The sequence below is a fragment of the Rhinopithecus roxellana genome, chromosome 17, assembly GCF_007565055.1.
Source record: "Rhinopithecus roxellana isolate Shanxi Qingling chromosome 17, ASM756505v1, whole genome shotgun sequence".
Taxonomy (NCBI): domain Eukaryota; kingdom Metazoa; phylum Chordata; class Mammalia; order Primates; family Cercopithecidae; genus Rhinopithecus; species Rhinopithecus roxellana.
In genome coordinates this window covers 97,204,557-97,220,881 of record NC_044565.1, presented here as the reverse complement: position 1 = coordinate 97,220,881, position 16,325 = coordinate 97,204,557, and the positions used below count along the sequence as shown (strand labels likewise).

The 16,325-nt window shown below is 36.8% G+C and overlaps 1 protein-coding gene across 1 annotated transcript in view; it reads left to right on the top strand.

Moving 5' to 3' along the window:
* MRPS9 (mitochondrial ribosomal protein S9) overlaps positions 1 to 16,005 on the top strand; it is a 59,864-nt gene extending 43,859 nt beyond the window's left edge. Inside the window, exons 6-11 of the mRNA XM_010360973.2 lie at positions 4,417 to 4,502; positions 5,354 to 5,429; positions 7,843 to 8,011; positions 9,622 to 9,730; positions 13,214 to 13,383; positions 15,717 to 16,005. Of these exons, the coding sequence (XP_010359275.1) occupies positions 4,417 to 4,502; positions 5,354 to 5,429; positions 7,843 to 8,011; positions 9,622 to 9,730; positions 13,214 to 13,383; positions 15,717 to 15,808 (702 nt within the window). The 3' untranslated portion in view covers positions 15,809 to 16,005. The remainder of the gene's footprint in view (positions 1 to 4,416; positions 4,503 to 5,353; positions 5,430 to 7,842; positions 8,012 to 9,621; positions 9,731 to 13,213; positions 13,384 to 15,716) is intronic.
* Positions 16,006 to 16,325: the final 320 nt, after the last annotated feature.

The following is a 16,325-nucleotide window of genomic DNA, read 5'->3' as shown; positions in this document are numbered from 1 at the left end:
CAGATGTCTATAGATCGTCTTTGTGACCTTGTTGAAAACTCTTGGATGCAGTGCTGTCTTTTAAAATGGAATTAACATAGTGACCCTTCTTACAGTGAGGTATTGTGGAATAACTACAACTATGTAAAGTGCTTATTTTTAAAAAAGCTACAAACTGGTGCTAAAATATATTTGCATGCTGTTTTAAGACTTTCCTTGACAGCAGGAGTTAATTCAGTAATTAATTCAGCAGTCGAAATTGCTGTTCTAGAGGTATCTTTAATGTACATTTTCCTCCCATATGAATAATTACCATTGTATATCTGGTATGCTCCAAGTGTACCAATTAAGAAAATTAATTTTTTAGAAAAGGATTCAACATATTATTGTCTCTATGTTGGTTTTAATTAGATTACCTCTTTGTAATGGTATAATTATTATAATATATGATGGGACTTTCATTTGAATAGTAAAAATATATGCTGTCTGAGTTACAAGAACTTTCAGGTCATCACTCCTGCGTGTGGACTTCCCCCAGAGTCCTTTTTCATACGATCCATCTTGAGATGACTTTCTTTGTATGTTGAATGGCATTTACATGATGTGCAATCTATATAGTATATTGCATTGTATTCACAAAGTAATACCAAGAGTCTACAACAGAAGTATGTCACTTGGAACTTGAGATATATAGTGTAAACCTCTCTTAGTTAATGGTAAGTGGATTATATTTATATTTGTTGATTTGATTTTGTATATGCCAGCGGCCAAAAAATCGAGGAGATTATTTAAGAAATTGATTTTCTGTGATTTCTTTAACAAACACAAATTTTAAGTCAGTTACTTTACTGTTACTGTATAGTATCTAAGATAATTACTATTAGTTACTATTTATGTTGTGTACCAAAATACAACAGACTTTTTCTGTATCACCTCCCCATGAAATGTTACTTGTTTACACTTCCTAAAATTGGAATTTCCACATGATTTAATAGAACCAAAACAGATTTCAGAAGGATACTAAAAATCATAGTGCTCATGCTCTCAGAAGGGTTTAGATTAAGCATTTCTTTTCTGTAACCTGAGCATCTGGTATTTTCAAATTAGGCACCTTCTAAATTTGACTCATACATTATGGAAATCTGATGACATGAGGGGTGGATAGGCTTGCTTTGATTTTATGAAATATTAATCATAGCTGTGATTAATGATTCAGCATTTCACATCTGGGTTATTCCTGTCATATTTGAAAATTACACTGTTAAATACAGTATATAAACTTAGTGTAGGTGGGTCATACTAATTCTCTAGTGTCCCTTAAAAATTAAGTGGAAACTTAACAATATACCAGAAGCTACCAGTGGTAATCTGTGATGTTGACAGTTCTTGGCATATTTTATACCCTTAAGGATTTTTTTGATGTAAATTAGTACACATCTCTTCAGGGAGTTGAAGCTATAGAATCTACTTTCCAGAGAACTGTTGTCTCTAACTAACCAAGGTAGAATCTTAAGAGTGGTTTTATTATGCAAAATAGAAAGAATAAATGGAAATGGTGCACCAGTAAAATTGTTTATTTGACTCTTGAAAGCCATACCTCACCCCCGCTATCATTCTTGACCATTACTATAGGTCAGGCACTGTGCTAAGTACGTACTTTACATATATTTTCCTATTTAAAGAAGTGTATGGAGTGGCTTAATGGGCATTATGTGATTTGATGGGTTACAATCATCAAATTGTAAGCATTTGCGGCAAATGAATTGAATTCACCGTGTTTGAAATCTGACATGTCCTTTTCATGGGTTGTTTTCAGCTCTTCCACATTTTTTTCTGACGGTTTTATTTGTACCATTTATACATTATTATGGATCTCAGTACAACATTAGGAGGAAATGGCATCATGGAAGAATACTTTAAGAAAAATAAGGATTTACAGTAAATATTGCTCAAAAGTCTTTGGGAAATAACAGCCTATACTTCGACTTAAAACTTACCTACAAGATAGGTTGATTGTTGTTATTTTAGTTGACTTAATTATTTCAGAAAATTAAGTAAGCCGTTGTAAGCAGAGGAGGGCAGCACATTACTCAGCAATTTACTACTACTGCTGGTATTCTTTTAAGTTCATATACTCTTCACTGGTTCGAAAGATAGACTTGCACTCTCTGAATCTCAGGACTCTGGGGCCCGGCGGCTGAGAGGCTCACTGCAGTTTCCTTACCAGAGCACCCCGATGGAGCCACGGTCTGCCCGTGGTCCAGTCTGCTGACAGGCTGTGCTGGGTGCACAGTGGCGTGCTGTTTGCCTGAGTCTGTCCATTTCACATAAGTGGGGAGCATTCATTTTTTGGCGGGGGGCTGGTGGGGGAGTTCTTTATTTGTTCAGATCATTTGAGAATTGCTTCTAGAAACAGGTGCATTGAAATTTTTCTGATATACTATCCATTTGAAGTCCCAACCCATTATTTTAGCCTTTAAAAGTGAGTTAAAAGTACCCTAACCACAGTCAACAAGCCTTACCAATTCTTGGGAGGTAAATTGTAAACTTTTACTTTCAGTTGAGTGACAGGGATATATGTATGTGGATATATACCCCTGTTTTTCTATATGTGGATGGTTTGTGGTTTTGCTTTAGGGTGGACAGTTGGCTTTTGTTTGCTTTTTAATTGTCAAATACATTCCTCTGCTGCTGCAGGTGATGGATGTGTGCTTGGAATGTAGCTGTAGGGACAGTTACACTTAATATGAATACTAGGATTAAATTAACTTCCTTTGTCCCTTTGCTATTGTGTTGAACTAGATTCTCTATAGTTCTTAGAATGTACATTTCTAGCCAGTCTAGGCTTGGATGCTGCTGCTGCTGCTGCTGATCTAGGGACTGCACTTTTAGAATTGCTGAGCTAGAGTGATGAATTTACTTTCAATTTGAGATACTCACGTCCACTGGTAATGTCTAGCTCACCACCAGTTTTGTAGCTTCTACGTGCTTTTTCTTCTTTTTCTCTCTGCTTCTTTTTTTCTTTTCTCTTCTAAACTATCAATTCTACTACCCTTAATGAAAAACAAAGCCAAAAACCCTTACCTGAATCTCCCCAGCCATAAAGGAATGAATTTTTACGTCCTTATTCACTGAGGAGTCCTACCCATTGAGTATTATATCAGCTTTTCTCACCTATGTTACAAAAATTCAAAGGCTTAGTCTGTCCTCCCTCCATCCTTCCCTCCCTCCCTCCCTTCCTTTCTTCCTTCCTTTGATTCCTTCCTTCGATTCCTGAAAACAGGTTGCAGAGTGAAGACCGTGCTAAAATGTAAGCACTAGTAAATATGATGACAGGGGCAAAGGGACATTACAGGGCAAAGGGACATTTCTCCTACACTTAGATAAAACTTTATCAGCAACATTATGAGGTAATATGGCAGTCTAATCAGAGCCCACAAGAAGTTGCCCCTGAAAACTTGAAATTATTAAGACTGAGATATGGATTGACATCTCTTATCAGTAACAAGGTATATCTTCTGAGATTTGCTGATACTAGAAGGTATCATGATTAATAAAAAAAAAAAAAAAAAAAGTAAATTTATGTCATCTCTAGCTCATTCTTTTAAAATGCCTATCTGCTCATTGGGTATTAGTATGGTAGGTTATGTTTAAATTATAAATGAATAAATACAAATGTATTGAGTGTTAGTTTCAAAAAGTTAAGTTTGCTCAGGCAAAAACTGAACTGTTTTGCTTATTATAAACTCATTGCCTAGAAAATACATTTCATTGATGATCCTTATTGCTGCATTATTGCTTTTTGCAAGTTCTAACAAAATGGCAAACTTCTACTTCCGTTGTAATTTAACAAGTGACATGCATTCACAGATTTTGTTCGGAAGTAAATTAATAGGAAGAAATCAAATAACAAATATAATAGAAAGCTCTTTTTAAGATAGAAACTATATGATAAGGACTTAAATATTATTTAAATATTAAATAAGTAGTAAGTTGTATTAAATAATACATAAGTACCTGTAAATACCATATATTTTACTGGATAATTCTCTAAGTTTAATGTACACATTGCCATATAAATTAATGATTTTTCCGAAGGAAAGGGAAAATCGTTTAAGGTTTTTGGGTTTTTTTAACCAACCTCACTGAAGTAGAGTTGTAAAATTTTTATAGAATTATTTTTAAATCAGCTAAACTTAAGTGTGCTGTGATGTATGACACTAAATTCTCATTGAAATTACTCTATCATCCTTCAGTTTAAGTGAGAAATAGTGTTATTAAAAGCATTTTCAGTTTTATTTACTCTGCAGCTTGATTCTCTGAAGAGGAGGACACCTTAGGAAGTACTTACAGGAGAAAACTATAAAATATATCAGGAGTTATAATGTATCATTGCTCTTAATTTTTAGCACGTACTGTATATTTTATTTGCCATAGGATGTATATGGAATGTTACTCAATTTAGAAAAACATCAAAGTCAGTTGCAAGCCAAAGGTCTACTTCCAGAAAAAACTGAAACCAGGTAAGCTCTTTTCTTGCATTAAAATATAAATAAAATTTGAACTAAAAACATACCACTCATTGGTATTTTTTTAGACATACCTGAAGCCTAACATTTGTTCAGTATTTTATCATTAAGCATTAAGGTTAGGGTTCAAGGTAATAGGTGGTTTTTGTTTAGGAGAAAGCATGAATTGAAGTTATTTTTATGTTATTTTTATCCCAGATTTATATATGATAGGATATTTAATTACTATACCTGGATATGATGCCCTCAGAATTTTTATGTATATAGCTGCACATTTATTTAGTATTTGCATGCTTTAACTTTTTACATTTTATTTTTACGTTTTGGTATATCAAGGTTTCTGCTTCCATTTGGCAAACAGCCATAGATCAGATCCATCAAACTGATCAGCCAGTGTTAAATTTTGGCCTATCTATTCAAGATTTCTTCCATAAAGTAAGAACACCTTTTTTAAGTTAAGTTAAATGCATTCCTGTCCCTTTAGTTGGACTTGCCTACCACATTAGTCTATTGACAGGTTAACGTTGTATCCATAACATCTTCTTTGAAGTAAGTTATACAGGCACAATTTTAATCTTTAAGAAATCTGGTGGGCTTTTAATACCAAATGAGTTCCATAGTGGCATATTTAACTCTTAAAACACTTGCTAGAGTAGATACCTTTTCTAAAGTAGGTTGAGGAAATGGAATGTATGTCAAAAATAGTTTAGTTGGGTAAAATTACTGTTATGTAATATAAAAACTTATTTCCAAATCATAAAATTGCTACTATATGTGGGATCTTTTGTGATATAACTCTAATTGCATGGCTAATTAAAAAGAGAATATATGTGATATTTTAACAGAGACCTGATTGGCAGCAGATGGCTGATTAAGGAGGAACTAGAAGAAATGTTAGAGGAAGAACTGTCAGATCAAGATGTGAGTAATTAATCTTTTTAATTTAAGGGGACCTGTGCCATAAGAATGCAGACAATTGCTGTATTTAGGATCCTAATAGTAATGTTCCTCAAAGCAGGTGTTCCTAAGATGATTTTTCTTTCTATCTTTAAAAAAAAAAAAAACAAAACATTCATCATCACTGATTGCTGCCTTGGGATGACCTTATCTGTGGTCAGGGAGGTGCCTTGTCGAGTCTCCAGGTCCTCCTCTCATAAGTGCCCTCATGTCCTGTGCCAGTTGTTTTGGGGAAGCACAGCAGATGTTGTTTCATCTCCTTCTGTAAGGCCAGTAGCTAATTTCACAAGCTGATGATAAGTGTAAGGAGTCATTATCAGTTAAGTAGAAAAGGGATGCAGCACGTGGTTACCTTCATGCAATTTACTGTTTACCTTGTGTGCCATATCTGTAAGGTCAGTGGTTTTTATCTTGGGATCTGCAAACCACCTCTATCAGAATCCCTTGAAATGCTGGTTACAAACCACAGAGTCCTAAGCCTCACCCCAGATCTAGCGCAGTCTCTAGGGGGTTACCCAGGAATCTTTTTAACAAATTTTCCAGGTGAATCTTACACCCTATAAAGTTTGTGACCCCCTGCTTTAGGTCTTATTTTGTTAAATGTTCTAATATATCAACATTATCACAGGACGGTTGATGTCTTAAACATTTCGATGTTCCAAATTTATTACTTTCTGGAAGATTGGGTAAATCTTCCAAAAATTTTTCAATTTCATAAATTTTTCCAAGATGGAGTTTTTCTTTGATGGTGGTGGCTAACATTGTTAGTACTTTGCCACCATATATAGATTTTAAGTCATGTACTTGAATTGTTCTTTTTCTCATTTAATGTATTATAGAAATTAATGATTTGGAAAAGTTGCAGTTTGCTTAAACAAAGTGTCGGACATTTGGTTAGTGGTGGATCCAGAGTTAATTTCTAATATCCTAACTTCCAAGTACTGCTGTACTTGAATTCAACTGAAAAATCTCTTTGCTTCTTCACTGAACAAGTGATTTCATTATTTCCTCTGTTTCTGGCTGCTTTGATTTTTTTTTTTTTTTTTTTTTAATAACTCAGGTATTCTTTTTTCTGCTTTGTAATATCCCAAGAACTTTAATACAGGTGTACAACTATGAAAACAAAGGAAACAAGTTATATATGATACTTTGTACTTTGGGGTACTGGATATCAGAAGAAATCCTGATGTTTATGGCTGGTATCGAGATGAGGGACGTGGAGGTGGTCAGTGACTTCTTAACCTAGTTCAGAAGCAAGGCTGAGTTCCACCTGTAGTGCCCCTTTGTAGGTGCAAAAGTAGTCATTGAGAGTCTGTGAGATGGAATCGAGAGAGTAGCTAAGCACAGAACGCCCAGACCAGTGACTGGAGAGGAGCATGGAGCTCTGTCCACCCAATATCCTAGGTAGCTAAATGTTTCACCCTTACTGGAAGAGTGCCTTCTCTTTCATTAACATCATAGGAAGCTGTAGTCGAAGTAGTTCTTTTAATACTAATCTTACTGGTGAGCTTTTTAAAAATTTCAAACTATTAATGGCAGATTTTTACAATAAAGGCAATAGTGACAAAGATGAGTATGATATGATATTTAAGGCTGACAAAAAAACGTAAAGAAGGCTATCAAAGACTGAGTTTCACGATCCATATTCACTAAGAATCTCAAGCATTAGTTGTTTCCTTCTCCATAAACACTTTAGAGTGATTATTCTGGCTTCTAATTTTAAGGGGTTAATTCCAAGTTGTTTACTTTCTAATCACATGTTCAAGAACTATTAAAAAAAATGCACACAGGAGCAAGGATAATTTATTTCAAGAGGTTGCCCTTTAAGTCAAGTATCTCTTGAATTTTTAAATAGCTTGATTGTTCGATTTTAAAGGAAATCATAAACATTAAAGTAACACAGCTTGAACAACCAAAGATATATTTGCCAAATGTATTATGAAATATAATTTAAGAGGTACATTTTCTCAAAATCAAACTCTTTCCATATTACTATACATAACTTACTTGTAATTATTTATAAAGCTCCACTTGATACAGTTCTAATAAAAGAGTGGAAATTACACTTGAAGATCATCTAAATACTTTTTGAAAGTGAATTTAAATCTAAATTTCATAATCATAATACAGAGAAATTGATTTTTCTTTGAATGATAAATCTCTTTGTTTCTTGAAAGAAAAGATTTGGCACTAAAGATACGCAGGAAAAGTGATGCATCTGCATGCTGTTTTAAAAGCAGCGTGAAGATGCAGAAGTGTCATCCTGTCAAAATTCATCAGGAAAAGCAACATTGGAAAGATCAAGGATGCAAAAATAGAAAAAATTTAGCAAATGCAATTACACTTGCACCTTCTAATGAATTTTTATTGTCTGCAGTATATGAAGCTCATTCAGCTGCTAGAAAAGTTATTGACATTGCAATGCGGTGCTGCTGAGGAAGAATTTGTGCAGAGGTTTCGAAGAAATGTAACTGCTGCATCAAAAAAACAGCTAATTGAACCTGTACAGTATGACGAGCAAGGAATGGCCTTTAGCAAAAGTGAAGGTAATGACATTCTGCGGAGAGAAAATAAATTCAGTGAAGGTTGAAAAACTACAATTATTCTTACTTGCTGTTGCTCTCTGTAATCCATTAGATTTTTTATATGTTTATTTATTTTTGCTACTGTTACATTGGATTTCCTAATTTTTAAGATTCTACTGAAGTTTTTCAAAACTGAACTTTATAATATCCCAAGAAAAAAATGTGGATGCGTACCTATACAGTCATATTAACACTTTTTTCTTTTTTGTTTTGAGACCGAGTCTTGCTCTGTCGCCCGGGCTGGAGTGCAGTGGCCGGATCTCAGCTCACTGCAAGCTCCGCCTCCTGGGTTTACGCCATTCTCCTGCCTCAGCCTCCCCAGTAGCTGGGACTACAGGCACCCGCCACCTCGCCCGGCTAGTTTTTTTTTTTTTTTTTTTTTTTTTTTTGTATTTTTAGTAGAGACGGGGTTTCACCGTGTTAGCCAGGATGGTCTCGATCTCCTGACCTCGTGATCCGCCCGCCTCGGCCTCCCAAAGTGCTGGGATTACAGGCTTGAGCCACCGCGCCCGGCCACACTTTTTATTTTCACACATTTATATTATTAACTCTTTTAATTTTCACATTTTAAGCTGCTAGAATCGGCAAAATATTTATAATAAAGTTTTCTTTACAAAAAATGAAAATGCTCAGTGAATCTGCATATCAAATGCTGAAACTATGTAATATGAAAACTTCGGCCGGGCACGGTGGCTCAAGCCTGTAATCCCAGCACTTTGGGAGGCCGAGACGGTTGGATCATGAGGTCAGGAGATCGAGACCATCCTGGCTAATACGGTGAAACCCCGTCTCTACTAAAAAATACAAAAAACTAGCCGGGCGACGAGGTGGGCGCCTGTAGTCCCAGCTACTCGGGAGGCTGAGACAGGAGAATGGCGTGAACCCGGGAGGCGGAGCTTGCAGTGAGCTGAGATCCGGCCACTGCACTCCAGCCTGGGCGGCAGAGCAAGACTCCGTCTCAAAAAAAAAAAAAAAAAAAAAAAAAAGAAAACTTCACATCCGTAACTCACATTATTCTTGTTCAGAGCCAGTTAGACGTAGTCCAACTTTGAAGACTTGACCTATTAAAATGTTTACAACTCTTAAAAGATTTCTCATCATTGTCATTTTTAAGTACTGTGGTGTTTTCAAAGAAATGTGACCTTTCCTGAGTATTTTTTTATTTCTACTAGTAATATTTCATCATACTATTTATATATTTCTAAAACTTATGTTGTTAGATATATTCTTACTGTTTATGAAAGAAGAACGCTGTGTAAATTGGTTGTGGATTCTCGTAAGTAAGGGAAATGAATATCAATTACTTTCTTGGTTGTTCAAACTAATTTAAAATCATTGTAGTGTTTCTAAATGGAATTGAAGAACAAAATTACCCCACAGAGAGCTTTATTGCATCTGTTGTGGTGTAGTTTACCTGCTTTATTTTTGTTTGACTTGAAATAATAGTTATAGGACCTGCTTATATACAGTTTTGCATATTATTTTGGGGAAACAAATTCTAATGTAGTTTTACCTGTCTCAAAGCACAGGTCTTCGAGATAATTACTAATAGGAATTTTATATTTTTGAAGGTAAAAGAAAGACTGCAAAAGCAGAAGCAATTGTTTATGCACATGGAAGTGGAAGAATAAAAGTAAATGGAATTGATTACCAGCTTTACTTCCCCGTCACACAGGACAGGTTCGTTTTGGGTTTTGATTTTTTTGTTTTTAAAGGAAACATACTTTGTAATACATCATGATCATTTAAGAAGGTTTGTGATCTTCTAATTCTGTTTCTCTGAATGATTATTTCTCTTTACCAATGGAACATATCAAACTAGCTAATTGAAGCTATTTTTTAAAGCAGCTTCCTGAGTTTTTAAAAAGCGTCTCTAGAATTCCTCATTAATTGACTCTTATTCCCCTTTTCATCAGATCTACTGCAGTTTGAGTAGTCTTAGATGTAGCTTATGTTCTGAAGTGCAGACTGTGCCAAAACATAAGAAAGGTAGACTTCCACCTTCTAGTTTGGGGACAGGTGTGCACAAAACAACCACCACAAAAACCAGCCTTGGCACTTAAAACTGACCTAACCCACTAGGCAAGGAAAAGTGCAAGTAATTTCTTGTGGCTTGTGTTTGTTTTTCTGATCATAAATATTAGAAAAATTCTGCTTTATCATTTTGGATGTTTTTCCTATTCAGAGGAATGTGATTATATGTATTGAGCAAGCAAAGAAACCTGGCATTTATGGGTTAAAGTAAGAACTCATCAGGCTTTGCTTAGTTCTGGGTGCTAAATATGGCAGTTTTAATTTTTAAACTTTGTATCCTATGGTGAAATAGGCATTAATCATAAATAGATACTACAGCTCTTCTAATCTAAATATACTCATCTCAGAACTCTCTCTGACTTGCTATATAAAGGCCTCTTCTTGATATGGTTATTATTTTCCCAGTAGTTACTGTCATTATCCACGAGTAACAGAAGTTTGGTATGATTAGTTCCTCCTTTCCTAATCCTTCTCCTGTTTCCTGCATGTGTTACGGTATTTAAGGTCAAAAGGGCTAAAGCTCTTTTGATACTAATGCTGATGTAGGCAAAAGAGGACCCCCCCTAATACAGTGTAAGCTTCTGGACGCAATCATTACTTTAGGATATGTATGTTTATTTTATTTGCGTGTGCCTGTGTCAACAAGCAGTGCATTCTTAACTCCATTTAAGATGAATTAGTTCTGCTATTATCCTCACAGAGCAGGAGATGGAAGAAGCTTTTGTTTCCCCTAGGAAAAGCCAGAGAGAAACCCATACTCCAGGGGCTGATAACTTTAGCATTGGGAACTGTAGGAGGAATGTCCTTTAACCAATAACCTGTCTGTTGATTTGTATTCAGACATAACTCCTGATGATTTAACAGCAAGTCTCAGTTATGGCTTGATCTCATAATGAAATTACATTCTTAGATCTTATTCTTTGATTTGAATTCAGCAGCTATTTACTAAGGATCATCTGTTTCTCTGGTCTTGTTCTGGGCATTGTGAAGATATCAGAGGTATTTGAGATATGATTCCTATTGGCAAGAAACTTCCTACATGGTTGAGAAGCCTAAGGCTAGTCTTGGTGGGAACGGGCACCTACAACTATTTTAAAGTAGTTGTCGGGATTTAGGGCCGCCACATCAGGAACTTATAAATCAGCAGTGAGGTGACCATTGACTAATAGGAAGACTTGCGAACCCAGAATCAGGGATCTTGATCGGAGTTCTCTCATCACCTAACACAGTTAAGTGGGTTAGCCATGTAAGTGAAGTTATAAGGGAGGCTTCTGGACAGCCATTTGTTTGGGAGGTTAAACACTTACCCGGCTTCATTTTTTAAATTTTATGATTCTTTAACAAATGCTTATATAAATAAAGATAAATAAAGAGGCTTCAATTAAAATCTAGAAAAATAGATTTCATAACGTAATTACTAGGTATATAACTGAGTCATGGACCCAGATGGTTAGGTAAATGCAATAGTGGAATTAGATTTTCAGTCTGTAAATGTTTTTTTTTTTTTTGAGACGGAGTTTCACTCTTATTGCCCAGGCTGGAGTGCAATGGCGCAATCTTGGCCCACCACAACCTCTGTCTCCAGGTTCAAGCGATTCTCCTGCCTCAGCCTCCTGAGTAGCTGGACAGGCATGCACCACTATGACTGGCTAATTTTGTATTTTTAGTAGAGACGGCGTTTCTCCATGTTGGTCAGACTGGTCTCAAACTCCCAACCTCAGGTGATCTGCCCGCCTCGGCCTCCCAAAGTGCTAGGATTACAGGCATGAGCCAGCGCGCTCAGCCTGAATTTTCTTTTACATTCACTGTTTTTTTTTTTTTTTTTTTTTTTAAGAGACAAGGTCTCTTTATGTCACCCAGGCTGGACTCAAGCTCCTGGGCTTAAGCAATCCTCCCACCTCAGCCTCTTGACAGCTTGGACTGTAGGTCCCCAGCTGAAATTTTCTTTAGTTATCATAGCATGTTAATAGCTACTACTTATAATACTGTTTTTATAACTTATGGCTACTTTTTTTTGGTTTCTTGGAAGCATTTGTTCAAAAAGACAGTATAGGGTTATGGGTTTTTTGTTGTTGTAGGAGTTATGTCATCCCTAGATCGTATTGTTATTAATTCCGATTTGCTGTGGCTTTTGAAAGTCATCTTTTACCCATCTGCATGTGATTATTTTATTAGTGTGGTATGAAGAATAGCACTTGCATGTCCTGTCCACACCTGTCTCTTAGCTTAACTGTGTTATGTAAACTTTATTTTGGGTCCAGAAGCTACAGTGTCAAAGAAAGCAAATGCAATATAAGTGAGCTTTTCTGAATAAAAGTGTAGCAAGATATTAAGGCAAAATAGCAAAATCAAAGTGCTTGACAAAGGTAATGGTGAACATCTTCCCTAGCGTGAAAATGGTATTCAACAAATACTTGTTGAGTTGAGCAAGAGCAAGTCCAGGGCCATGTTCTGTCTGTGGTGCCTGCCCCAGGGTCTTGTGGGCCCTGACCGACCCTGAGAGAGCAGGCCTGCCAGGGGGTTATGTAAAATGTCAGCCTGGCCCCAGGAAGGTAGCAGGACCCTGCGATTTAGAGAACTGTAAGAATATTGGGAATATGCGTTTGGTGTCAGGGAAGTGCAAGGTCGAATACAGTTTTAGAAACTTTAAAAACTGACCGTATCAAGATGAGCATTATACATTATACAGATATATTTATAGTATATTTAGGGAATCCAAATGACATTTGATCATTGTTTGGGAAGGCCTATTGATTTTATATCTGATCATTCAATCCAGAGACATTAAATTCAGTTGATTAATGGAGTTCCCCAACTGTAAGACTTCTTTACGAAGTTATTTTCAAGCTTTGCAAAGATCTTCTGAGATCAAGGGGATCAGCAAACAGTAAGATAGAGTGTACTGCTATACCCAAGAAAAAGAAATAAACCTTATAACTCTCAGCAAATCATTCGAAATGTCAGAAATGTGTTTCTTTATCTTCTTTAAAATGGATTGATTGAGAAGTATGGAAAGTATAACAGTGGCATGCAGAATATTGTTTTTATGAATATTCAGAATTTCAGTTGTTTACATAATGATGGATCTTTGTAGTAGATGTAACCACATTTACTTGTGCTGTGCTTTAGAGAACAGCTGATGTTCCCTTTCCACTTTGTGGACCGGCTGGGAAAGCACGATGTGACCTGCACAGTCTCAGGGGGCGGGAGGTCGGCGCAGGCTGGAGCGATACGATTGGCAATGGCAAAAGCTTTGTGCAGCTTTGTCACCGAGGACGAGGTCGAGTGGATGAGACAAGGTATGAGTCTAGGTGGGACGGGCATGGTGGCCCAATACTGGCTATACATGTTCGTCGGCTTCTTGTACTAGTGCCTGAAGTTCGTGAGAAAATACATAGTTACATATGTAATATTTCCCTTCGTTATCTTCTTTCTTGCTACAGAACCAACAGTATTTCTCAGGTTTGATTTCTACAAGGTGAGCTTGAATTAGAAAAAGGGGAGAACTCCCCGCACTGATTATTTGAGCCCTGCTAAAGTGTTCAGTTCCAAGGTCAGGGAAAAGTTAATTTTGTCCTTAATGCATAATCTTGTTCAGCTTAACAAAGTGCTTAGCTTAGTTATATTTAAGAGACAAATTGCTTGTTTTTGTTTTATCAAGAAATGTGTGGGTGTTTTGTTTTTGAAACAGTCTCTCTGTCACCCAGGCTGGAGTGCAGTGGTATAATCATAGCTAGCTGCAGCCTCAAGCTTCTGGGCTCGAGCAATCCTCCTGCCTCGGCCTCCCAGGTAGTTAGGACTATGACGTGCACTAGCAAACCCGGATAATTTTTGTGTATTTTGTAGAGACTGCGTTTTGCTATGTTGCCCAGGCTGTTCTCGAACTCCTGGCCTCAAGCAATCCTGCCTTGGCCTCCCAAAGCACTGACATTACGTAGCATGAGCTACCACACCTGGTCTGTCATTGAAATCTGTAATAATTGTTTGGTTAATGATAAAGTTCTTTGGGTATTTTGTTTTTGTAAGTTATTGGAGGTTTCCATTTTTTCCCATTGCGATGTTTGAATTTTCTTGTACCCTACTCTGTGTAACCCTGTTACCTGAGCATGAATACAGGAGTCCCTGTGTAATGTGAAAAAGGATGGGCAGTTGATTCTTTCATTAGGGTACTGCTTTAGCAGTTAGAATAAATCAGGGAAGTTTGAGCTGAAGACTATCTTCGCACTGTATATGAGAAGAGGAAAGCACCGTGTGTGCTGTCGGCCATCTGCATGGTCCTGGGCAAGTCACTTAGCACCGAAGTTCATCAGCTCCTCCTCTGGACAAGTAGGATGGTCTCTGTGCACCAGACCTGCTGGTACAAGCCACTGGGATTCAATAAAAACACTACCTATGGCTTAGGCTACTTAATTGCTTAAGGCTCTTAAAAATCCATTTGCTTATAAGCAATTTGTCATCATATGGGATTCATATCTAGTCATTGAAGTAATTTGCTAGAACCTTAACAATTTGATTAGTTCGAGCTCCTGTGCATATCTGAAAGTAATAAAGCATTCTTACAACTGAAGCTAGAACTTAGGCCTTGTCTGTATTTTGTCAAATACCACTGTTTTATTCCATGTATGTCCTTTAAGTACAAGCAAGTGTAAAAGCTTACGAGTATGTAATAAATAATTGAAGTGTTGCTATATGTACATTAAATGGTCCTTAATAAAATACCCAAGCCTTGTATACAGTAAGAGGAGTGCTAACGTTGGAAGAGTGAAAAAGATAAGGAAAAAGTCCATTTACGTATTTATAAAAGCAATGTAAGAACTTTCCCATCAGTGCTATTCTTGGAATTTGTGGTCTTTACTAACTTCCTATAGCTGCAGCCACTGCTGGGCTCTTCCGTGTGGGCCATAGCTAGGAGTCAGCCCAGCAGTTGCCTAGAAACATACTCACTCCTGATGGATGACTGGGAGAATGACAGTTTCCTGTTTCAACTGACTTTATTCTTCTAGAAGAAACTGCCTGTGCTGAGAATACAACTCTAAAACTGATTTTTTAAATTCTAAAAAAAAAAAAAAAAAAAAAAAAAACAGGGACTATTATGGCATAAATTAAAATAATAAGTTTCCTTTTTTAAATGTTTGACAAGTCATATTTGTATGTATATGCATATTCATGTAAACTGTTAATAGATGGTATCTAAGTACTTTCTCATACTTCACCTTTACAGTAACTTTTTCTTCTCTGCCTCTTGTCTCCATTAAAACTCTGGCCTCTGCAATAGTAAGTGTGCAGGTTAAGTTCCTTTACAGTGAATAGTGACCGCCCCGACAAGAGCAGCTTTAGCTCGCTTAGATTAGGCAAGCTTAAAAGCCAAAAGGGAACCATGATTCTTATAAGATAAGGAAAGCAGGTTTAAATAACGTCACTGGTGTTTGTCCCAGAGGTTGGAAAAATATCCTCAGAGAGTGGAAGCAAACTGCCATCACGAGGTTGATACTGGGCTGGTAAATTACTGGTCTGGTTGCTTTCCTCTGATTTTTTTTCTCAGACAACAGTACGTATAAATTCATGAACCTGCTTTTCTTCTTGGCAGCGTGCATATTAATGGTTCCTCAAGGCTTCTGTTTTTTTGCTGCAGCTGGACTCCTCACTGCTGATCCACGTGTGAGAGAACGGAAGAAGCCAGGCCAAGAGGGAGCCCGCAGAAAGTTTACCTGGAAGAAGCGCTAAGGGTTCGCTCCCAGGAAGGAAGAGGAAGAGCTGTGTGTGTGCTGGCACGTGGCGGACACAGAGGAAACAATGACTGACCAACCTGAGGGCAGTACTGTCAGCAATTTCTTTGAGTTGTGAGATGGATTTATTTTTAAATGCTACTTTGTAAAGGTGACCTTTAAAAAATAAAAGGAAAAAGAAGAATGTTAGTCTCATTCTGCCACTTTATTTTTCTTAACTTTTTCAGAAGATAGTTTTAGGAAGCATAATTCATAGAATCTGGCATATTAGACCTGAAAGGAATATTCAGCAATATATAGTTGAGTTACCTCATTTTGCAGACAAGAAGGCTAAGCCCCCAAAATTAAGCAGCCAACCAGAGCCATACTGTTGGTACTTTTCATGCTAGAGCTACACTAGCACTCATTTCCCCTGATTCTGTTGCTTCCCCACTTGGCAATTGTCACCGCATATTTTTCAAAATGAGAGGTGAGAGTGCTTGCTCAGAAGAATGAAGTAACTTGAGTGGTCAGGA